At 56.0% G+C, this 24,479-nt stretch overlaps 1 protein-coding gene across 2 annotated transcripts; it reads right to left on the minus strand.

The window, feature by feature from the left end:
* Positions 1-798: 798 nt before the first annotated feature.
* Positions 799-23,839, minus strand: LHX6 (LIM homeobox 6). 2 transcript variants are annotated; one of them, XM_042964845.1, is made up of 10 exons: positions 23,751-23,839; positions 22,538-22,609; positions 21,958-22,140; positions 21,478-21,599; positions 12,467-12,687; positions 9,748-9,848; positions 9,432-9,527; positions 9,040-9,214; positions 5,834-5,937; positions 799-903 (listed from the first exon to the last, which is right to left on the minus strand). In XM_042964845.1, the coding sequence occupies exons 1-10, from the start codon at positions 23,832-23,834 to the stop codon at positions 883-885; spliced, it is 1,179 nt and encodes a 392-aa protein (XP_042820779.1). In that variant the 5' UTR covers positions 23,835-23,839; the 3' UTR covers positions 799-882. The 2 variants fall into 2 exon arrangements, with proteins under 2 accessions (XP_042820779.1, XP_042820778.1); XM_042964844.1 differs by lacking the exon at positions 799-903 and having other exon boundaries at positions 5,537-5,937.
* Positions 23,840-24,479: the final 640 nt, after the last annotated feature.

The following is a 24,479-nucleotide window of genomic DNA, read 5'->3' on the forward strand; positions in this document are numbered from 1 at the left end:
AGTGAGGGCTCCCGATTCTAACCCCGAAACGTTCAGAAATGCCGTCGTGCGTATCATACACCAGCTCTGCCAGTCTCCTGTGTATATGGCTGGCTAACTAGGTAGGAACAGTCTTCCCCCTATACACCCCGAGTTTTCTCTTCCCTCTCCTTAAAAGAGCTCGTGCCTCCCCCAGCCCACTATGCCACATGCGTCTCCAATGGGAGCCTCTGCCGCCCCCTCCCCCCAGTCCCTGCCGATCCCCTGCCTCTTGGTCTGGGCAGGGCTCCATCTCTGCCCTGCTGGGCCTCTCAGGGTTGGTCAGTGTCTCTTCTCTCTCTGAATTAACTTGACATAACCAGACAGATGGAAATGATAAAATTAGAACATAGCTTTCCTTTGGGGACATCCCACAAACACTGTAGAGTTTTCCAGACAAAAGCAACAGAGTGGATAACATTGGGGGGGTTGTCGGCTATTCAGAATTCAGAGATGGTTGCAAGGAAGTAGTAAATAAAGGCCAATATGGGAGGAAAGAAAACCTGTAAATTAGAAGGCTGTTGGCGTTGCACGGTTCAATTTGGCCTTTTGCTATTGTAATCAGCTTAAGTTGAAGATGACTCCTGTCTAAGTGGAAACACAGGCCGTTGTTTTCGCCCTGATTCCAAATTTCAGGGAGCTCTGCCTTGGGAGAGGAGGACTCCGCAGTGCTCTTGGCAGGTTCTGGTTCTCAGCAGGAGAAGGGAAGGCCAGGCCCGGGGGCCCAGCTGGCGGCGGGCGGGACGGTGGGCGAGGGGCGGGCGCGGAGCGGGTGGGCCCCTGGCAGTGGCTCGGGCACGGGCCTCCGGAGGCTGCGGGGCAGTTGTGGGGCGCCCGCGGACGGATGCGGAAGTGCCAACGGCGCTAGTACTGGAAAAGAATGACCTGCGAGAGGAGGGAGGGGGAGGGGGCTGAGCTGGGGGCCTGACACCCCCGCCCTGGCCCCCTGCAGCCCCGCTCTCCCCCGCCCCCAGAGGTCCTCTGAAGGCATGGAGAATGAGGGTGGCTCGGGACCCAGATCTGGGTTCCAATCCTAGCTCTGTCACTCGCGGTGAGACCCTGGGCAACTCACTGCCCCTCTCCGAGCCCGTTTCCTCATCTGTATAACGGGGATGACAAAACCCCTCTCTCAGAATGGGGAGGGTTCAGTGAGACACAAGGGCAGCAGCACATGTCTACTGGGCACTGCGCCCTGCTCCTGGCGCCGTGTAACGTGCCTTCCTGACGTTATGGAACAGAAGACTCAACCCCGTGGGCGCATCCCGCCATTGTCTCCATTTGACGGGGAGGGCACTGAGGGGGGCAAGAGAGGGGCAAGTCAGGAAGCTCACGATCACACAGCTAGGCAGAGGTGGCCCTGGGTCCCGCAACACAGTCCTGGCCCCAGACCAAGCTCTCTTTGTTGTAACGCGTCGCTTCTGCGAGGCCATGGGGACAGTAGTCATCGACGCTCACTACACATCAGGCAGCGGGCCAAGCCCTTCACGCACTTCATCATCACCAAGCCAAAAGGCGGCCAGGTGCCTGACACACAGCGGGCGATCAAGAACTGTCTGCCCCTTTCCCTCTCCCTCTTCCACCTAAAGCACCTGGCTGACTTCTCATTGCCACCAACAAGGCCAGTTCCCTGAAGTTCAGGTCAAGGATTGCTGGCTGGCTAGTCAATGGGAGGTGCCTTTTCATAGTAACGTGTCAGGAGGCGCTTTCAAGGGGTCCAGGGACATCCAGTAGGCATGGCCATATGGCCGTTCCATTTTCCGATCAAGAACAGATCAGTCACTATGAGGAGGAGCTGGAGGAAAGCAATGGTGATGATCTCCAAAAACATAATGGAAATAACCAACGTCTATGGGGCACTTTCCGTGTACCACGCACTGTGCCAAAGTCTTCACCTACATTATTGCATCTACTCTCAGCAACAACCTTAGGTGGCGGCAACGATAATTCTCCCCATTTTGCGGGTGTGGGAATGGAGGCTGAGAGAAGCTAATTGTGTTCCCAGGTCTCACAGTGAGAGGGCGGCAGAGCTGGGATTCAGAGGCTGGCCGACTCCAGAGCTCACACCGCACTAGCTCACCCCAGTGAGCTCTTCTCTGACCTCTGGGATGCCTGGCTTTGGGCTCTTATTAAGAGAAGCTGTCTCAAGAGGGATAACTCTGGTAAGACCCTACCTTCTGTGGGCCTCAGTCTCTCCGTCTGATCAATGACAGCATGGCTCTGATTTCTAAGAGCTTTCCAAGCTCCAAAATTGTGGAATCGGGGACATGACCAAGAAGAAGTACGGTTCTGGAAACTTTCAGGAGTGTGTGGCCAAATGACGATGTGGCGGAGGCAGGGGATGCGCCAGGCAAATGCTCAGAACACGGTCCTCCTCGCTGGGCCAGCGCTGGTCCTGAGTGGGTTCAGGGGCCTGCCCCAGGGCCTACTGAGTCTCCTCACAGCTGGGCCAGTCAGGCCTGGAGGCATTCGGGAGAAAGTCCGTGCAGTCTTGCCCTGATCACACATGACCAGGTCTTGTGGGTTTGGCAAGAGATGGACAGAAAAGGTCCCCGGGAGCTGGCAGGAAGGACTGATAGGGAGAGGGTGGGAGGTCACGAAGGAGGGAGAGACATTTTTTTTCCAGAGCTGCTGGATGTGAAGTTGGGGACGAGGCCCAGCAGGAGAAAACTCTGGCTCAGCAGCCAAACCCAGGGGCCAGAAACCTTGTGCAGCAAGAGCTGCCAGACCCGAGACTGGCTCATCCTTCAGACTGAGCCAGACATAACCACAAGCTTAGCTGAGTAACCAGGAGACAAGGGCTTGGCTCCAAGTGCTGAGCCCAACCCTAAACATTTCCAAGGCTCCCCTCTCCGCTCCCTTCTGGGCCTGGTCCAGGCCCTTCATTATGTGACCTCTGTCACCTCCTTGGCCTTCCGCCACACTAAACATCCCTCGGTCCCTCAGACCCAGGCTCTTCCATGCCTCTGTACCTTTGCACATGCTTTTTTCTTGACAGGGAACACCCTTCTTCCCATTCCCTGCTTCTCCTTACAGCTCAGCACTTCTTCTGGGTCCTCAAGGGCCATGTTCATCCATCACCTCAACTGCCCTGTCACCCTGCTCGCCTCCTGCTCTAAGCCACATGCTTCTTGAGGACAGGGACTGTGCCAGCTTGCCTCTGCAGTCCCTGTGCCAGGGCTGACGGGACAAGTGCCCTCTCGCAGGAGAGTGGCAGCTTTGAGGCCGGTAGTCCTAGGATCGAAGCCAGCTCTACCCACACTCACTGTGTGATGCTGGTGAGCTCCTGCCCCGAGCCCAGGTTTCTGCAGGCGTGAAACGGAATCAGAATCATCCCCCCAGCGAGGCTGTGATGGGTGAGGTCAGAGAGAGCACTGTGTAAAGTGCTGCACAAGAGGAAGTGATGACTGACCTGTACGGACTTCAGAGTCCAACAGATTCGAGGCATCCCTGCACGCCACCCTTCTGAGCCTCAGTTTCCTTATTTTCACCACAAGGATGGCCATCCCCACACCCACAAAGTGCTTGGAAGGCATCAATCAGACAAGGTCCGTGACGCACCTGCCGTGAATGGAGTCGCTGAAGCAACAGCAGCTCTTGCTGTGAGCAGGACAATCTTGGCGGGTGTTCACGGGGCGCGCTCACCCACCACCAGTTCTGTGGGATTTTGTATTACACGCTACCATTTATTTATAAATCCATCTGTCCAGCTAGGCTGTCTGCACTACAGACCTGCCCCATGGTGCCCAGCACAGAGCCTGGCACGCAGCAGGTGCTCATTCAGGAGGCAGAGTAAGTGGAGGTGTCCTGGAGGAGCGCCCCCCCACCCTCCGCCTCCCCAGCAGACTCTCTAGGGGTGTGGCTGGGGAACCTGCTTCTTTATAAGCTTCCCAGGTGATTCTGAGGCAGGCCAAGATGGTGCTCTGCTGGCCTGGAAGGTGTCTGGAGATCCTTCCAGCTGGAAGGCACTGGCTCAGTGTTCCTGGCCCACCACAACTGCTGACTCCTGGGGCTCCCTGCCTCCCTGAGGACTGCTACTACGATGTTTCTGAAAGAGGCCTCCATTCAATAAAACCAGAAAAATAAAATAAAATACAATAGGGGCGCCTGGCTGGCTCAGTCAGTGGAGCATGCAACTCTTGACCTTGGGGTTGTGAGTTCGAGCCCCATGTTGGGTACAGATATTACTTAAAAAAATAAAATCTTGGGGCACCTGGGTGGCTCAGTCAGTTAAGCAATGGACTTCGGCTCAGGTCATGATCTCACGGTTCGTGGGTTCGAGCCCCACACCTGTGCTCACAGCAAAGAGCCTGGAGCCTGCTTCGGATTCTGTGTCTCCCTCTCTCTCTGCCCCTCCCCCCTCAAAAATAAATAAACATTTTTTTTAATTAGAAAAATAAAATTTTTAGGGGCGCCTGAGTGGCTCAGTCAGTTGAGCATCCGACTTGGGCTCAGGTCATGATCTTACGGTTCGTGGGTTCGAGCCCCACATCAGGCTCTGCACTGACAGCACAGAGTCTGCTTTACATTCTCTGTCTCCCTCTCTCTCTGCCCCTTCCCCACTCATGTGCACGCTCTCTCTCTCAAAAATAAATAAAATAAAATAAACTTAATAAAAATAAAATCTTTAAAACTAAATCAATAAAACAAGAGGCCTCCAGGGCCTCCCCCCCTGCCCCAGGACAGAGTCTAGACTCCCCCACTGACAGCCCTGAGCTCCCCACCTCTCACTGTCCCTCCCAAGCCTGGGTGCCAGAAATGTTGAACTGCTCAGGGTTTCCCGAGAGCCATGGTGGCTCATGCTTTCTCTGATGAACTCTGATTCAGTCTTTGGGCCTGGGGGCAGATAGTGCCTCCCTCCGGAAAGTCCTCCTTGTGTTTCTCCCGAGCTGTGCCCCCGCTCTCCAGCTCCCTGGCCTCCCCCATCAGTTTGATTACACTGTGTGTGCTTCCCTTCCAGGCTGTGACCCCCTCGGAGCAAGAACCATGCTTTTTCCTCATCTCTATGCTCCTGGCAAGTGACTCGGGGCTACTAGGCAAAGTCAGTGCACAGCAAATGTCAGCTGAATAAATGAGGAAGTGTATAGGTTCCATCTGAGCAAGCTGGGCCTCAATTTCTCCAGTCCTAAAACGAGGGGTTGTCCTAGGACAGAGGCTTGCAAGGCTCACTGACAGGTGTCTTGCCACTGAGAGGGAGATGGGGTTTCTACCCACTCTGTGGTTTCACCCAGAGCAGCTCTATCCACTTTTATCTGTGTTATAGGTTATGGAAAAAAAATTTTTTTTAAATGTGAGGTGCTTAAAAACAAAGCTTTCAAACCACTGGCTGGGGGATACCTAAGCACCCTTCTGGATATTCAGTCCTGATGCTTGAGATAACCAGAGATCCCAATTACACCAAGAAGGCCCTGCCAGTTGACCAAGGTCACCCCCGGCCTGCTATTCCAGGCCTCCCCCAAGATAAGGGTATCCACTCCTAACAGACAGGGACAAAAAGGAGGAAGGAGGAACGGGTATCAGGGTGGGATGCAGGGTGGTGTGTGACACAAGCCTTTCCTGAAACCACAAGATTTGAGCCAAGTAACTAAATCCACAAATCTGAAAAAAAGAAGGCCACTTATTGGTGGGGGGCTACGAGGAGGCCTCTGGAGGGGCTGTGCACATAGAATGTGCCGCTCAAGTGACCACCTCGGGGGCCTGGTGGGGGCTGGAGTATGCTAGGCAGAGAGGATCTACCACAGAGCAGCATGGGGCCTACCTGAGACCCATCCCTGGCAGGAAGGCTCTCACCCACCACACCCAACCTGGCTCCATTTACCTTCTCACCCCGGTTGGAGAGCGGCCCATCCATATCGGCTTTGAGGTGGACGGGGGGTGCGGTGTAAGGCAGCCGGCAGTGCACCTGCCCGCACTGTACCTGACCTGTGGACGAAAGGATGCCTTGGAACCCATCCTGCAGCCTCTGGGCAGGATACCCGTGTGCCCCGTGCTCAGCAGGATGGAGTCCTGGGGCCAGTTTCACTTTGGCCACTTACCAGCTGTGTTGGCCCTGGGCAAAACTTCAACAGAGGGTTATGAAAATCCCTATAATCTATAAAGCGCTATGTGATAACTGCCCAGCTCACTGATAAACAAACACTCCTATGTATTTAACATCTATATGCAAGGCTGTACCCCATTATTAAGATCCTCCTTGGTGCCTTATACCTTCTTACCTGCCAGGTGTCACTCAGGCTTTACCTGTGTCCCTCCCAGAGGACCCTGCACTTGTACATCACCTTCTTAATGATGCTGTCCCTGATCACCCTGTTTATAACTGTACTCACCACTAACCTCCCTGTCCTCCTTCCCAGCTTTGTTTCTCTTCCTTAGCACTTACCATCACCTGACTTACTGTAGATATCTATTGTTTACTTGGCATTATCTGTCTTTGCCAACTAGAATGCAAGGCCTAATAAGGGCAGGAATTTTTGTCTGACTCGAGAATTTTCCAGACTCTAGATCCTGATAGATTTCCAGTACCTAGAATGAGGCATGACACCTAGTAGGTCCTACACCTAGTAGGTACTCTTTGAATATTTCTGGCATGAATCTCTGTACCTTATTCCAACACCTAAAACTGTGGGGGGAAAGTCCATCCTCAGATCTGACCCGAATCTCTCATGTTTCCGTGTTTTACCACTACAGTGGAGAAGTTCATGGCCTCTCTCTTCCCTACACTTCTTCCTCTTTGGTCATAGGGGGGAAAAGCCCTGTACAGAGACTTAACAATCAATATGTAACTTAGGACAAGTCACTGTGCCTTTCTGAGTCACAGTTCCCTCATCTGTAGAGTAAGGCAGTTGCATGAGATTGGGGATTCTTAACCTGGGGTATTCTAGGAGTCCTGCAATCACATGGAAAACGACATGTGTACGTGCATCTTTCTGGGGTCCGATTCCAAAGCTTTTTATCAGATTCCAAGCTCTAAGACCCCAGGAGACTCAGAATTGTGTAACTTTAGTTAACAGCAGAGCAAACTGCTGAGGTTGTCCTTCAGCCATGCAAGAGGGGGCAGGTCCAAACACTCTCAACACTTCCTGCCCCAAGCTGGGTTCCACCTCAAGGGGAAGAGGAAAGGGGACCTCAGCCTTTTCTCTGAGCGTCAAAGACACATCTAGGCTTGATTGGCAAAGTATGTGGGGAGTTCTAGCAGGACTCTGAAGGCCATGGCCCCACTCCCAAGAGGGTCACCTAGGTCCATTACCAACCCCATGGCAAGGGCTAGCTGGTAGCCCAGACTCCTGGTATCTAGAGAGTCCTGGGTCCTTGGCACCTTTAAGAGATGAACTAGATGTTCAATGGGCTCTGTGCAGCTTGAACATATGTCATTGTTTAGAAAAGAAAGGAAGAAAAGTCCCTCCTACAGAGTAGGTGGCTCAGAAATGGAACAGCGCAAACGGACATGGTTTCCAGCAGGCTGTCTGGTGCGATAGGCAGGAATCTGCCAGCCAGAGCCACCACCACCATTACAAGAGCGGTTAATAGTTACCCGGCATCTACTGAATGCTGGAGACTTGAAGTCAGTGATCTCATCTGATGCTCACACACTGCTCTGAGATAAGGATTCTTATTGTCCTCGTGTTTGCAGATGAGGACATTGATATTCAGGGAAGCTACCAAGCTTGCCTGATGTCACACAGCTAGTAAGTGGCAAGGATGGCATTAGAAGCCTGACAGTCTCACCCCAAAGCCCACAATCAACCATTAAGGAACACTGCTCCTGTTCACTTACGTGGACCCTTGGTTTTCTCGTCTGCACAATGAGACAGTGATGTCTGATGTTTACAAACATGCTTAGTATAGTGTCTGGCACATGGCCGGGGCTCAGTAAACAGCAGGGCTCTCTCTGACCCCTCCTTCCCTTTCCATTTTACTTGGAGCCAGAGAAGGGAGGATTCATGTTTGTGGGTATGTTGTGGCCACTTCTATTTTTCTGGTCACACCCAGCTTTGAGGAAACAAACAAGCTCAACGGGAATGGAAATCTGTAATAAGCACCTGCTCCCTAGCAGATTCACTGAATGTTCATCCCCCAGAAATCCACAAGGCTACTCCCTCTCTCCTCCAGGTCCCTGCTCAAAGGTCACTCCACCTTGGCCCACTCCATCATTCCCATGGCATCCAGTCCCACTGACATGCCAGCCCTCCCTCCTTTATTAGTTGATTGTCTCTTTACCCATGTCCCACTCCAGAACGTGAGCCCCTGGAGCACAGAGTTGGTCTGTTATGTTCTCTGCTGTATCCCAGTGTTTAGCATGGAAAAGTATTTACTGAACACATCAATGGATTCTCACAACCCTGTGAGGTAGGCATTGTTAATGTCCCAGCTTACAGATGAGGATTCTGAGGTTCAAGGAGGGTAGGTAGGTGGGGATACTCCCACCACACGGGCCTTCTTCTGCAACCCCAAACACACCCATGCCACAATGCTTTCCCGACTAAGTCCTGCTTGCATTCATCTCCTCTGCTGCCCTGCACTCCTGCCTCCCCTCTCCTGGTGCCTCACTAATTCCTATCCATCCTTCCACTCTCAGCTTGCTGAGAGGCGTCATCTCCACACATTCCTATATTCCTATATTCCAGCACTTTTCCTATAGCAATCATCACAATTAAAACCATGCCCTCATCTGTCTGGTTATCGTGCCATGTTATCTCTTCCACGACAGCGCAGGTCCCACCAGAGCAAGCACTTTACCCGTCTTGTTCTCTCCCTAGCCCCTGGGCCCTCGCACACAGTGGGTACTTGGATGGTGTTTTTTGAATGGCGGAATGAGTTTTCTCTATGAAGGGTCCCGTCTCACTAAGGCGGAGACTGGGAACTTAGCCCCTCTCCCCAAACCCTAGGTCTGAGGGACCACAGAGCCCACGTCTTCACCCACCAGGCTCCGAAAGGCCTTCACCCACCACGCCTCCACCTCCCGCGCGCGCTCCTCCGTGACCCCTCGCCCGCAGGCTAGGCGGTCTAGCTGTGGCGGTCACTTACTCTCAATGTAGCCGTGCAGGGTGACCATGCGCGCCCGCTCGGGGCTGCTGAACGGGGAGTAGTGGATGTCTTCGGACAGGGCGGAAGGGAGGCGGGACGGCGGCGCCCCGGAGGGCGGCACGGGATGCTGCGGTGTGTGCTTTTTATGACGCGCCCGGCAGTTTTGAAACCACACCTGGAACGACAGCCTCAGCAGCCTCAGCCTCGCGGAAAAGGGTCGGACACACCGCCGGAGACCCCAGGCGGGACTGCCTCGTTGCCTCCTGGGTAAGGGCGGCCACGTGCGCCCGGGCCTGCGGCTCAGCTGGAGACCAGCTACGCGCTGGAGAGCCCGCCCCCGGCCCCCTAGGCCCCGCCCCAGACCCGAAGGCCCCGCCCTCCCTCGGCCCCACCTGGATGACCCTCCTGCTGAGGCCCGTCATGTCCGCAAGCTTCTGCAGCGTCTGTGCGTCGGGGTTGTTGTCCTGCGCGAACTGCGCCTGCATAACCTGACGGGAGCAAAAGGGGCAGTGAGACAGGGACGCGCGGAGGTCTCCCAGACTGCGGCCCAATCAGAGGCTCCGGCCAGGAGGCCACGCCCCAGACAGCTACGGCCCCTCCCCGTCACCCGCGGGTCCGGGCAGAGGGGGCGGAGCCAGAGGTCCTCTAGGCCCCGCCCACGTCTACGCCCCACCCACAGCCCCGGCCACTCGCGGCGGGCCCGGGTACCTGCAACTGCTCAGCGGTGAAGGATGTCCGCGCGCGCTTGGCCGGCTTGGGCTGACTGTCCTGTTCCGAGGGCACTGCCCCCTCCAGCGTGAGGCCGTTCCCTGGGGGTGACAGAAGTGGCTGACCACGCGTCCCCATCTCTTCTAGTGGCATCCTGGAAAGGACGGGGGTGGGGGCAGCTGGTCCCTGGAAGGGTCAGGAGCGGAGTTGGCTGGGAGCGGGGATCCCAGAGTCCTAGTCCCTGAGCTCTGTCTTTAGGTAAGGGGCTTTCATTTCTGAGCGTCTACTCAGTACCAGACACTGCTCCTTCGGTGTGCCTTTTGGGTCTGTCTCACAGCCCCATTTTACAGCAGAGGAAAGAAACTAAAGCTCAAAGAGAAGAAAACCCCTGACCAAGACCTTTCGCCTAGTGGTTGACTCTAGCGCCCCAAGGGGACTCCCTCTTAGCTAAACTGGGGAAACCAAAGGCCAGTGGAGGTTAAGATGCAAGCAGGTTACATACAGAACTGCGGTTCTAATTTTGTAAAAATGTATGGAAGCAAAAAAGTTGAAAGGATATACGCCAAGGTGCTAGCAGTGGTTACTTCTGAAGAGTGCAATTATGGCTCTAGTTTCAATATTTCTGTAAGTTTTGAGGTTTTAACAGCAATCACATGTCACTTTATTTCTCCAAGGTTTAATTTCATTAACTGGAGCATATGTTAGCCATTCTCTTTCCACTTCTATTACTTTTACAATCACACTAAACATAGTCCCCCATTTTATTTTTAATACCTCATTTTTTCTAAGTAATACATGCTCCTCCTCAAAAACTCAGAAAATTCAGGTAAGCACAAAGAAGAAAATAAAAATCACCAGTAATTCCAGCACTATTCACACAACTAGTTGTAATTTTTTTTTTTAATTAGGAAGAAGACTATGTTGGGGGGAAAAAACAAACAAACATGCCACCATAAATACATGGGGGGAAATCTGGGAAGATATATACTAAAGATATGAGAGGTGGTGACATTTGGAGTGATCTTTATTTTCTTCTTTTTGCTTAACCATCTTTTCTAAATTTTCTATGATGGACGGGTGTGTTTAAAAGAAAACCAGTAACCAAAACTGAGGGTTGCTCAGTAAAGGAGATCTGAGGCCCCAAGCCTTCATGGTAGGAGTCTGGGGTCAGCCTAGATGTGAGAGTTAGCGTTGTAACTGGCCAGGCTGTGGGTAAGGGTGGCCCTGATAGGTCCAGATGTGGAAGAAGCCTGGGGTCACTGATGGGCCATGGTATAGGGGGAGCCCTGATTCCTGAGATTCCATCCCAGCGCCACTGCTGACTTGCCCACCACTGCGGGTAATTTCATACAACCCCAGCCTCATTTGCTTCCCACCTAGGCCCACTTAGTCCTGATCCTGGCAGGAGAAAGTGATAGCCTTGGTGTGGCCATGGTTTGGAACATGCTGGGGATTCCTGACTAGTCCCCAGGCTAGAAATTGAGGCAGGGTGGTCCACATACCTCCCAAGAGGCCCTGAGGCTGGGACAGACACTTTGTGGTATTAATGTCCCTTAGGAGAACAGGCAGGACAAGGATTGCTGTGCCATTTTTTAGATGGGAAAGTGAAACTTACAGGGGCAGCCACCTCCCAGCAGTCTCCCTTGCTTAATGAAGCCTGATTAAGCGGTCCCTGGAGCTCAGGAATGGGGTAGTATGGAATGGTGGTTAAAAGCCTGGGCTTTGGAGTTAAAGCAGACCTTCTAGGATGCAACCTTTGGCAAATCACATACTGAAGATAACCCCTGCCTGTTTCCTCATCTGTAAAATGGGGACACATCAGCTACTTCCTAGGGGTTTTTTTTGTAAGGATCACACAAAATAGTCCACGTTACAGAGAAGCTAGCAGCTTCCAAAGACCCAGACAGGAAAATCATGGAAAGGGTCCCTGACTCCACCTTCAGCCCAGCCTCCATTCCCCCCCACCCCTTTCTAACCATTTGTGACTCGGTCCTCACAATCTCTGGAAGATGTGAACCCTGTCTGCAGGCCTATGTGTCTTGAGGAGACACAGTATTGGGGCCAGAAGAGATTTAGGGGATCTTTCTAGTTGACCCATCTCTCTTGCACAGATGGGGAGACTGAGGCCCAGATAAGAAAGGAAACTTCACATATCAGTACAGCATGCCAGCAGCAAAACTGGTGCTCAGGTCTCCAGACTCAAAGGCCTTTTCCCTCACAGCGTAGGCTGAACCCCGCCCCCCAAACCTCTGGCTTGGAGCTGCTGGCATGGGAGTTGGGAGAACAGAGTTGCATCATCTCTCTAGGACTGGCCCATGCCCAGTTCCAGGCAGCCTGAAGGGATCAGCCCTCAGGCCAACCAGAACTGCCTAAAGGTGGAGTAGGCTGCCCCATTGTGAGAATGAGCTCTAGGGTTCATTGGGTGCTTCCTGCCTTTACAACACATGGGCTCATCTATCTTTGAGAAGGTGTCTTATCATTGGCTCCATTTTACAGATGAGGAAACAGTTGCAGAGACAGACTACCATTGCAGGCTCTCAAGCAATGGTGGGCCAAGAGCGCATGCGCCGTGCACGGCCCCGCGCCCACTCAGTCTCCAGGCAATAAAGGAAGCGCCTGCTCCCAGAGGAGTGTGGTCAGTTCCTGGGGAGCTGGGCTGAGGTGGGAGAGGGCGGGGCACAGAGGTGTGGCAGGGTGCTGGGTGGGGCGGGTTGGGTACCGTTCTCGGCGGCCCTCTTGAGGTTCTCGATCATGGTGTCGTAGTGGATGCGGCACAGCACCTTCTCTTCGACCAGACCAAACTCCTCGCCGGTGGACAGCTGGCGCTTGCACGAAAAGCAAGCGAAGCAGGCCAGATGGTAGGCGTTGCCGCGTGCCCGCCGCACCCAGTCGCTGGCATAGATCTGTCGGCCGCACCGTGCACACTTGGTCCCAAATCGGCTGCGGGACACCGGGGCAGGAAAGGGGGTGGCGAAGCTCAGACAGGCTACCCCTTCCACCTCCCAGTGGCCCGCTGGCACCCTGTCTCCTGGCCTCCCTCACTCACAAATTTCCCTTTGCCTGGATCTGCCCCCTACCCCACCCCCCTGCAGACACCAGCTTACTCTGAAGGTGAGCTGGTGGGTGGTTTTATTTTCTTCTTAGTGCTTTTCTGAGTTTTCCAAACTTTCTACAATGACTCCTTATATTTATATATAACTAATCTGTTCACTCAAATGTATCATGAGTGTTAGGGAAAATGTAATAATATAATAACAGGCAAAATTTTGAGCACTTACCACGTGCCCAGCAAGATTCTAAGTGTTTTGTATTGCGTATCCCAACTAATCTTCATTTTGCTGATGAAGAAAATGGGGACCAGAGAGGTAAAGTAAGTTGCATAAGGTCACACAGCCTGCAAGGCTAGAAACCCACGATGAATAAACCGTACCCCAGCTGTAGAGATGCTCAGGGTTTCTTGGGAGCATAGACAGATATGCACTTACTGGCTTTGTGCCCTTGGGAAAATTATTTAACCCCTCTGAGTGCTCACTTTCCTTGCCCTGAGCTGAACTAGGTGACAACAGCAATGACTACCACTTAGTACTTAGTACTTTGAGTCTAAGTACTATTTGAGTCTAAGTCTATTAAGTACCCAGCCAGTCCCAGGCTCTGGAGCCCCATGGCATTCTAACAGTAAATGTTAAAAAGACAAAAAAAAGGGGGGGGAGGGGCGGATCGAATGCTTCCTCCCCCTTAAGCCTTCCTTGTTGGGCCTTTTCCCCATCTTCTCCCACCTCGAGGTGCAGCTATTTGGGTATGACTCCCTTCACCACCAGACTGCGAGCCCCTCCAAGAAGAAGCAGGAGTCTGGTTTATCCTGTCCCAGAAGTCAGCCCAAGGCCTGACCCCTGAGCACCTGGGAAGGTTTGTTCCTTAAGTGGATGACTCATCCTTTGACCCTGTCCCAGCCCTTTAGGCCTCAGTTTCCTCTGCTGCACACTCTTTCAGGGGATGATGTTACCACTCATCCAGCCCCCCAAGCTTAGAAACCTAAATCATTCACTCCTCCCTTTCCTCAACACTACATCTAACGGATCATCAGGCATTGTTGGTTCTTTTTCCTAAGTATCTTTGGGATCCATTTCGTCTCCAGTCCCACAGCTGCCCTCCTAGGCCAGTATCTGTCTGCCCTGATCTCCCTGCTTCCAGCACCACCCCTGGCAACCATTCCTCCACACAGTGGCCACAGAGAAGTTTCCAGCATGCACGGTGCATCCTACCCTGCCCTGCTTAAAATCCTTTGCTGATTCCACTCTACCTCAGGATCTGGTCCAAGAGCCTTGGAATTTACAAAGCCCAGAAGACCATAACCTCTTAGACTCATCTCCTCCCTAACTTTCCCCACCCCACACCCAAACAGGAGTCCCAGGCAGCCACAATGGAAGGTCAGTGCCAGGTCTCTATGGCCCCCTCTGAAGCACTTTCCTGGCCCAGGTCTTTGCACAGACTTTGTGCTCTTCACACACCCCCTCCCTGCAGAGCCCTCCAGTCCCAGCACCAGGCTCTCAACATTGGTCAGACAGGTTTGTAAATGTCAGATTCTTCGGTTCTCCCTCCCACCCCCTGCAATCCTAGGAGAGAACCAAGAAGATTTGCCCTGTGTCCCCAGGGCCCGCACACTTGCACCCGGAGGAGCATTGGGAAATGCTTGTGACTGTGTGGAGAAAACAGCCCGGCAAATGCACTCTGGTTACAGCCTCGCCTGTCTTGCCGAATGCAAGCAACTGTCAATTGAATAAACGATCTTGGGTTGAACTGAAAGAGGGAGCGCGGAGGCCTCCGCCAGCCCGGCTCCCAGACGTAACTGTAACGCCACTGTCTCTGACCAGGACCGCAGGAGGACCCTGTCCCTGGCAGCGCGGTTTGCTCAGCTAAGGCTGCACTGTGCGCCTTTGCTGGGTCAACCGCCCCCTAAACTGAGGCGGCTCCCGACCTTGGAAACTCGGCTTCCCCAGGGACAGCCTAGTACAGCCCGCGGTTTCTTTCCCAATCCCTCAGTAAAGGGGAGAGGAAACCGCTTAGCCCACCCCTGCCTACTCTCGCCGCGGGGCGGACTGGGGGTTCCGCTGCCTGACTCGTTGTACACGGATTAGGAGCACTTTCCGGCCCTGGAGAGGAGGGAGAAGCCAGCAGTGTGCAGAGCCATGAAAGCGACTCAGGGACCCAGGGCGCAAGGTCTTCATTGCACACCCTCGACTTGGTGCAACCGCGTGAGGTGGAGACTCTAGCACCCGCTTTGCACACGTGGAATGGGAGGTTCAGAGCGGACAAGTGACTTGCCCAAGACCACAAAGAGCGTGGGGCGGGGGTCGAGGTCCGCTCTGAGGTGCAAAAGGAACCTAGTCCGTGCTGAAGCAGCAGGGCGGGAGATGATAGGGACTGGATCCCAGTTGTATTAACTGGAAAGGGACCTGGTCTTACCCCGTCGCGTCCCTACTCCCAGCCACCGGTCCCAGAAAGTCCCGCGCGTAGGGCCTGAGGCCCAGCGGGCTCGGGAAGGCAGAGAGTGCGTTCCCGGGGAGAGGGGAGAGCCGGGGAAGGGAAGGTCCCCGGCCTTCAGACTCCAGGTGAGAGCGGTTGCGTTTCCAGCCTGTGGTTTCCGTGCGCCCCCGCCCCGTGAGCTGCGCCAAAGTCTCCGACTCCGGGTCCCCGCGCTAGGCTGTACGGGATTCCTCGTCCTCCGCCAGAGATGAGTCCACGACACCCCGCACACCCCTGATCTCCCGGCTCCCCAAGTCCGCAACGCCCGGGCGCGGTCAGCGCCTACACTGTGCACTGCTTACTCCGAGGAGGACGCCGCGAGTGATCTCTCAGCAACTTTCTCACCCTCCGCATGTCACCCCAAACGACAAGAGCTGTCCCCAGCCCTAGGATCTGCCCGCGCTCGCCGTGGCTCCGCCCAGTCAACGAAATCACCTTTGCGAAAGATCCTTGGGTGGGGGTGGGGGTGGGGTCATTATGCAGTTTTGGGTGCGTTGCGGGCCGCTCCTGAAACGTATCCTCCACCCAGGGCAGGGGTCAGTGGCACAAACAAGGGGGCACGAGGAGGCTTACGGATCGAGGCTCTGACAAACCGATTGACTCCTTCCCAGGCGGGCAGCGAGGCCCGAGCCGCGGGATTCCGGAAGCAGCGAAATTGGCGGCGAGACAACGAAACTTCAAGAATGGGGTGCTCGGGAGCTGCGAAGGGAGCGCCAAAGGGATTAGGGGGCGCGGCTACCCCCCTCCACCCCCAGCCTTGTGTGCGCGCCTCCCTGGGTCCCCGCGCGCACCGCGGGGTAAAGGCTCCAAGGACTGAGGCGCTCGGCGCATGGACGCTTCGCATCCTGGCAACTGCCGAAAGGAGTGGGGTGGGCATCGCGCGTCTCCTTGCCCTCTCTCCCCTGAGGAGGGACCAGAGACGTCTGGGTACTCGCGGTTGTGCAGAGGGAGCTGTGCGCCCTTGGCCAGGGCAAACTCGCTCTTCTGGCCTACTTTCTCTGGATACCGAGAGGTGCTCAGTCATTATTTGCTGGGTGAATGAGCCTCAACGAAAGAGCCTTTCCCCCGTATTAAGCTACCCGAAGCTGAACCGAAGCTCGAGTGGGAAGGCCAATGTTACTTATAAAGCTGGTGAGCCGGTGGGGAAACTCAAACCAGAATTCAATTATTTTACGTTCAGGACACTCACTTGCTGGCCGTGGGGAGATTCTAAGAGGCAAACAAGGTGGATTGGAGGTGGAGCCCTTCCTATCCCCTCTGCTCCTTCCCTTCTAGGCAAACTCTTAGGAGAAGAAGCCAGAAAAAACAGAACCAGCAATTACGAGGTTAAAACGCCCCGCGCCACGGAGGTCCCGGCCCTAGGCCCCTCCCCAGAACTCCTCTCTCCGCTCCCCCAACATCTGTCCCCCAACAGCTGGCGGCCGCTGGGCCGCTCTCTGCCGCGGTGGGGGGCCGCTTCCCAGCTATAAGCCTCCCTGGGGACCCTCGCTCTGGGGGAGGGGGTGGGTTTCTCCCGCAGGAGCCCGCGGTTGGAGCTTGGGCTCTAGGAGGAAGGCCAGAGAAAGCTGAGGGCTTGCCCTAAGTCACATGGGCCAAGCCAGGGACAGGAACTTCAGCCGGCTGCCCGGCTGCCCGGCCCAGCCCAGGACACTCTCTGAACCCCACCCGTATCAACGCCAGGAGCAGTAGTTAACCCTTTATTCCCCACTCAAATGGGCAGGAGGCAAGGGGGCCAGGAACCATGGTGACCTGATCCTGACAAAGTTGATCTAGTCACAGCCCCTGAGGAAGTCACTCCTGTCCTAGTCCTCCCAGGGCCCATCCAGGGAGAGTCACACACCAGAGCCGGTGCTCCCTGTGGAAGCCAATGGAGAGAGGGCCTTTGGCCTCAACTCCTTAGGGCCAGGAGAGAGAGGTCTTTGCCACTCCACCGGCCACATGTTGTAGGGAGAGCTACTGCTGACATATCTCCCCTATAAAAGACCAGTACAGAATGTTTAGACACAGGGATGGTGGTGTCCACAGCCATGGGGCTTACCCAGGCTCTGCCACTTACTAGCTGCATGGCCTCACCTCTCAGACCCTCAGTTTCCCCTCCTCTAAGGTGGGGATGATGAGAGTATGGTAATTACCGGGTGGATTTGAGGATTCACGTGGATAAAGTATGCAATGAGTTAACAATTCCTGGCTGGAGCAGAGTTCTATACATTCTGGTGAGCAGTATCCTCACCCCTGCCCAGCCCCTCTTACCCCCTCTCACTGTGTGACCCTGGGCTCCACTTTTCTCTCTCCCCAGGACATCAGTCTCCCCAGCCATGCAATGGGCATGATGCTTCAGGAAGCTGAAGGGGGAGGCACTGTAGATCAGTCCATGCCCTGTTCGGCAGGCAGCAGCGGCAGGTGGGGGGGGGGGTAGGGGGGGGTCGAAGGTAGAGACAGCTGTCTGAGGTTGTGGTTGCTGAGGGCAGTGGAGATATGAATGGCCCAGGAAGGAATGCTATTTTTCCCTCAGGACTTTTCTTCACTTCTTGGAAGGAAATAGAAAGAAAACGGTCTTAACCAAAAAAGTGAAGAAATTAAAAGCAATATCATATTTCCCTGGTGGTAATTTCTTTTTTTCTGCTAGGGCTCAGGGAGCGAGGGTTACTGGGAATCTGATTGAGGCCACAAGGGCTGCTGAGGTCCCTCTTTAGAGAGAGAGTTGGAGAAAGTGAAGCAGGAGGGCTAGCAGTCTTGCTAAGGGCATCCTCTGTGCTCTGCAGTCTCCTTCCCCGGTGAGTTTGGAGAGCTTTCCTAACTTCTGACTTCCTGAGCCACCAACACCAGGCTCTGCTAAGGGAGACTATTGGGGGTGGTGGTGAAAAGAAGGGGCAAGATGAGGGATAGAAAAGCAGAGAAACCTTTCCCTAAGGGATAAGACTAGAGATTAGAGGACCATGGAAGCCCTCTTGTGCCCTCTCCATGAGGTCTTGGCCACTTCCTCCCTCCCTCTGTCCCACTGAGAGATCTGGTCTCTCTTTGGGCAGAATGCTCCAGGCCCTATCCCACCAGACCCTTGACCTTGGGTTTCAGGAGGCAGAGGGCTAGGGAAACTCAGTGCATGGCCTCTCCCTGAGCCCCAGCTCTTGAGGAAGAGGTCTGCCTCCCACGCCACCCCAGGAAAAATTCCCTTGCAGCAGCCACCCTGAGCCTGGGCTGCTGCTGAGAGCAGGCAATAGTCCATGCCTGGTGCTCCACGGCTTTTTCTTTCCTTTTTTTGTGGGTTTTGTTATTTTTGTTACAGGTGGAACTGTCAGGGATGGGTTACGCCTGCAGGGAGACTTGGCTGGGATAGAAATGATCAGGAGAGCCCCAATTCTTCCCGCATCCCAAGGAATGTGAGCTTTTATCCCATCCATTCTCTTACCTCAAAATCTGTTTTAGTTTTGCTTTGGGGGCTCTTGTCACTGGAAAAGGATTAACACTCAGAACCTGCAACCTAGAAAAGGCCTGGCCCCATCCTTCCAGACAAGCCCTGCTCCCCCAACCACCAGAGGAAATGCTATCAGGGGACTGTGCCCAGCACCCACTCTGCCAATGGTGCCAATGGTGACAATCCAGGCATCCGTAGCACCTGCCATTTAGGGAGGCGCTACGGAGACTTTCTCCCTGCCCTGGCCTCCTTGGCAGTTCAGACAGACAATCCTGGAAGTTGGACACTGAGGGCAGAGAGATGTAGTTACTTGACCAAGGTCACACAGTGATTGTTGACCTGGCAGACCCCACTTACTGCCCGTACTCTCAATAGCTACACATCCCACCACTGCAGTGGGAAGGGGGACTCCAGAGCCAGTGGAGGCTCTGAACAGCAGGGTCAGGACCTGAATTTTGACTCCTCCTTGAAGGCCTAGTAAAGCACAGTGTCCCAGAAGATTCGGTCCATCCTGGGCAAGAGCTGAGGCTAGAGAAACAGCGAGGAAGTGTGGACAAGTGGTTCATGAAGCTGCCAGGTCCACCATCACCAGGAGGGCCCGGAGAGGAACCTAGCCCTGCCTTACTCTGCAGGAGGAGGCTGAGATACCATCCTGCTGGGTGCCCCAGGCGGGAGCCCTGTCCCTGGCCAGCTGAGGAGCCCCATGAGCCCTAAAACAGCAACTGGCTTGGCTTTTGGTTTCTTATTTGTTTTTTTGGTTGTTTTTTTTGTTTTTTTTTTTTTGGCTTTGTTTTTAACCAAACGGAGTCAGGCACAGAGCAGGGATGTGGCAAGACAGGGACTCTAACCTTCATTTCCTGCCCAGCCAGCCAGCAGTCGGATGGGGCAGTGCAGAAAGACACCATGCTCCTGTTACATTACCACACAAGGATAACCCCCTCTGACGCACACGTGTGGCAGTCCACATCCACACACCCACGTTCACATCACACCCTTGGCTCCTCAATGCCAGGGTTAAGGCCTTAAGCAGGAATGCTCCCTCAGAGAAGGGGAAGGGGGGGGGAGGAGGAATGATGAGATTTCGGAATTCTTGCCTTGTCACCTCTGCGTCCCTGTACAGATGTAATCGTGTCTTGACTACCTTGCGGGCACGTGCGCACACACACACACACACACACACACACACACACACACCAGGCGAAGTCCCAACATTCACACAGAGACACACACTCCTGACACACATTTAAACTAAAAGACAAAAATGGTCATAAAGGACTACACACACTGTCCTCATACCCCTGACCTTGCTCAGTGATGCATTGTGGCACTGCACAGATCCGGACAACAGAGAGACACAATACGCTCCTTGCATGCTGAGTCCCAGGCCACCTGGGCGAGCTCTCCTCTCCCAACGCACACCTCAGCTGCAAGGATCTTTCACAAAAGGAAGAGTCCGCTTCTGAAATCATGCTTCCTATGCTTTTCCCAGAGTACTCCAGCCCCAAACGCTGCAAACTTCGCCCTAGACTCAAGATCTCTTTCCAGGTGCCAAGGAGACTCAGAACCAGAGGCAAGGAGGCAGGAATTAGCCTCCCACCACTTTCCTTGACTCTCAGGGCCAGGGGTCTTTCTAGGAAGACTGAAGCCATGACCTCCGCAGAGACAAGGATGGGAAGGATGTCTGCGGGTTAGGTAGCGGTTATAGGGGAACAGCTTTCACCACTTCCTGACAAAGCCCTTGGGGACAGGCATCCCTCCCAGGAAACAGTCCCATTCCACTCTCCCCACTCCGTAGGCCTGGAGGCCCCGCCTCAGGTTAGGTTCACGCTTCCCGGAGGGATCACACCGGAGGCGGCTGTGCCCCTGACCTCGCTGTGACCTCGACCCCATGACCAGGTCAGGCCTGAGATCGCGGTTAGGAGCCGGGGCTGAGATGAGGCGGCGCGGCGAGAGCTGCCCAGACGCGTCTCTGCAGCTCGGAGGGCCCAGCCCAGGGTAATGCCACTCGCCGCCCTGACTGCTGTGCCCGACAACCCTGACCTTCCCGGTGGCTCAGAGTCAGAGCCCAGACCCGCAGAGGCTGAAGCCCCGACCGAAACGACGACGGAGCTGAGACTGAAACAGGCGCCTGGGACCCGGGCAGGATCCCAGACTGGAAATGCGACACTCGAACGACGCCAGGGTCTGAGTTGAGGCGGAGCCGGAGACAGAGGTTGGGGCTTAGGAAGAGGCGCTTGGATATGAGAGCCGCGAGGCTAGTGCTTGGGGCCCCCGACCAAGACCCAGACCCACAGCCAAGTCAAGGGCAAAGACGGAGCGGGAGTCGGGAGCCCGGCTCAGGGTCCGGCCCCGGAGAGATGCCGGCACGGCTGGAGTCGGAGCGGGAGTTGGAACCCAGAGCCGAAGCGCACTGTAGGGGCGGCCAGATCGCGTCTGGGATCGGAGCGGGTCGGAGCCAGAGACCAGGACGTCAGAGCTGGACCGCGGCGCTTGAGGTCGGAACCGGAGCCAGACACTCTGCAAGACCCGAGACGGAGCCAGAGACGCGACCCAAAGCGAGTGGGCCGCAGGAACCGGAGGCGGGTCGCGGGCCCGGACCTGTGCCTGCACCGGCGCGCGGCCTGGAGCTCCTCTTTTGGGGCGCTGAGAGCGGGCCGGCTGAGCCCCCGCGGCGCGCAGGGCGTGCACTCGGGATCGGGGCTCCGGAGCCAGAGACCAAGCGCTGCCAAAGGGTCCTCCGTGCGCGCCAGGGGCCTGCCTCCGGCGACACTGCTGGCCCAGCGGCGGCAGCCTACCTGAAGTAGTCCATCTTGCAGAAGATTTCCTTGTTCTTGATGTAGCAGCTGTTCTGCTGCCTCAGAGACGTGCGACAAACGGAGCACTCGAGGCACCGCACGTGCCAGATGAGGTTGTTGACCTGGGGAGGGGGCGGAGGTGGGGGCCGGCTCAGCGCGGGCCTCTTTTCACGCCCGGCCCCAGCCTCCCCGGCCCCGTTTGCTGAGATGGTCGCTGAAGGTCTGAAGGTGCGAGGCTGCCCTACTTTCCTTCTGTAACAAGGAAGCTTAGGAAGGTAGACATACACTCTTCCCATTTTTCAGACGGAAACCCGAGCGGGCAGAGAGACTCTAAGATTTGCCCAAAGCCGCACAGTCAGGCAGCGGCTGAACCAGGATTAGGAATTTAGTGGACCCGGCATCGGCGCCGCTTCCGTGCAGTCCTCGGGGCTGCAACCCACACCCCGCCAACACACACGCAACACCCCGCCCCTGGCTCACCTTGAGCAGATACCGGTCCAGGATCTCGAGGCCGCAGCTGGAGCAGATGTTCTTGCCGGCGGACGGCACGGAGGAAGCGGCAGAAGGCGGTGAGCAGACAGATGGCGTGCTAGGTGTACAAGGGGAGGCCCGACCCTCGTCCTTGTCTAGAGCGCCTGCCAAGGCCTCGGCGTCCGACTGAGCCTGCGGTCGGGGAGAGAGGGAGAACCGCACGCTGAGCTGAGCGCCCAGCCGAGTGAGTGCCAGAGGCTGCCGCCGCCTCGGAGACAAATCTGGGGCCCCAGCGCATCAGTCGACAACGAAATTCTCCCGAGTCGCCGCGCTATGGGCTACAGGATAGGAATGGAAGGGCCTATTGGAGAGGAAGGGACGGCCCCAACTTTCAACCCGCGCGTCCTGGGTGCTGGGGACGGTCAAAGTCTACACTTCCGGCCGGAAAACCGAGGCTCGGAGAGGGGCGGCGCCCTCCCGCAGTCCCCCCGCGCTTGGGCAGCGGCTTCGGGGCCGGAAAGCCGGTCAAGGTCCCCAGGGCGGGACAGCCGGGGGACCGGGGATCGAAGGCAGGGCCGAGCGAACTCACCATGGCTGGCGGCGCGGTCCCTTCAAGGCAGCGGGTGGTCGCTTTGCAGCCGGACCCTGGCTGGGCCATCACCTGGGGGAGGGGGAGGGAACTCAGGCGGCGGCGGCTGCACAACTGGCTCCGCGCAGCCTGAGCCCAGCGCCTCCCCGCGCCTGTTATATAAACCGGCGCGGAACAATGAGTCTTAACTTTGTAGTGGGCATTTAAAGCCCTTCCCCACAAAAGCGGTGTCTCTCTAATGAAGCAATTTGAATTTGGATTGGATTTTTTCCCTCTCTCTCCCCCTCTCCCTGCACTTAACCCGTGGCTCTTGAAGTAATCGCTTAGTTCCCTTGCAATCCAAGCCTCTGAGGGGGAAAAAAAACACGCGCACACACACAAACTACCTGCAATTAGAAATTGTCGTGAATGCCCAAGATAAGAGGTAGCCAGAGTGTCAATTCCAACTGTCAATCAGTGAGATCCATCAGGCCGCCCAAAGAATTGCAAATTTGATTTTTTAATGGTAGTAATTAAAAATCGAATTTTTTCTCTCTCCACCCACCCCCCTTTCCTCGCTCCCTTCTCCTCCTCTCGACACAAAATGCAAAAAGGAGAAAAGAGAGAAAGAAAGAAAATAAAAAGGAGATGGGTGGGGGGGGAGGCGTTTGAGGAAAATAAAACCCGGAGCGCTGGGAGCATCAGCCCTCCAGCCCAGCGCGCGCTTCGAAATTGACGCGGCGATATTGACACGAATTCAGGCGCCTTTGGAGGGCCAGTCGGAGGGAAACCCGGAGCAAAACGGGGGCGAGATTCGGGGGGGGGGAATGGAACCAAAAAGAGAAGACAGAGGCGTCCAAGAAGAGGAAAAAGCACCCTCCAGCCCCTCGGCGCGCCCGGGACCGGCCCCGCGTCGGGATTCTCAGCGTTGCGCCAGCACAACCCCCGGCGCATCGGCGCTATCAGCGCCTATTCAGACGGACAATACCCGCCTCGCCTCCTCTTGATTCGCCTGTGTCTTTGCTAAATCGCTTTTTGAGAAATTCCTCCAACATTTGCATAATGTGTTCCCGCTTTCCGCGACCCCCCCCCCCTCCGCGCTCGCGCGCGCTCACACACTCACAGACACACACTCACAGGCGCACCCCCGAACCCCTCCTCCCCGCGGCCGCCCGCCGCCCGGCCCCTGCCGGACCGTGGCCCGGGCCGCTCACCCACTCGCTCGCTCGCTCACCTGGTCGGTGGCGGGGCCGCCCTCGGCCGGCAGCCGGCAGCCCTCGGGCAGCGCCGGGGCGGCGTTCTCATGCTTCCAGTACATGGGCCGGGGAGCGGCGGGCTCGGCGGGCACGCAGCGCGGAGGGCCGCGCGGAGAGGGGCCACGGCAGCAGCGGGAGCAGAGGCTGAAGCAGGAGCTGGAGGAGAGCGGAGGCGCCGGCCCCGCCGCCCCGGGCCCGGCCCCAGCCCCCGCCCCCGGCCCGCGCGCAGCCCCGGCCTCCCCGGCTGCCGCCGCCGCTGCCTCGGAAGAAGGTCCCGACAAACTTGGAGAGGCCCCCGCCCCCTCCTCCTCCTCCTCCTCCTCCTCCTCCTCCTCCTCCTCCTCCTCCTCCTCCCCCTCCTCCCCCTCCTGGTCGTCCTCCTCCTCCTCTCCCTCCTCCTCGTCCTCCTCCCCCTCCAGCTGCGGCGGCGGCCGCCCTGCCGCTGGAGCCCCGCTCGGTTCAAGATGAGTCATGCGTGACCAATCCCCTCCCCGCCAAGGCAGAGCGAGACACACACAGCGAGGCAGCGACCCAGAGACACACACACACAGACATATAGACACACAGAACCTCAGAACTGCTGACAGAGACTCAGACAGCTGACATACAAAGGCATCAGAACCCCCACTTCCACTCAGCTCTCACTGCCGCCCCTCCCGCAGGGGGCACCCGCAGCCCTCAGGCACAGCCCCACTCACAGGTACCGA

The sequence above is a fragment of the Panthera tigris genome, chromosome D4 (assembly GCF_018350195.1).
Source record: "Panthera tigris isolate Pti1 chromosome D4, P.tigris_Pti1_mat1.1, whole genome shotgun sequence".
In the NCBI taxonomy this organism is placed as follows: domain Eukaryota; kingdom Metazoa; phylum Chordata; class Mammalia; order Carnivora; family Felidae; genus Panthera; species Panthera tigris.

Bases quoted from the DNA above. Each gene is read 5' to 3' on its own strand.
- LHX6 (XM_042964844.1), bottom strand. From the start codon at position 23,834: ATGTACTGGAAGCATGAGAACGCCGCCCCGGCGCTGCCCGAGGGCTGC. The intron at 9,849-12,466 runs GTACCCAACCCG...TGTCACCCCCAG, and splicing joins CAAGAGGGCCGCCGAGAACG to GGAACGGCCTCACGCTGGAG. The intron at 9,528-9,747 runs GTACCCGGGCCC...TGCTCCCGTCAG, and splicing joins TCACCGCTGAGCAGTTGCAG to GTTATGCAGGCGCAGTTCGC.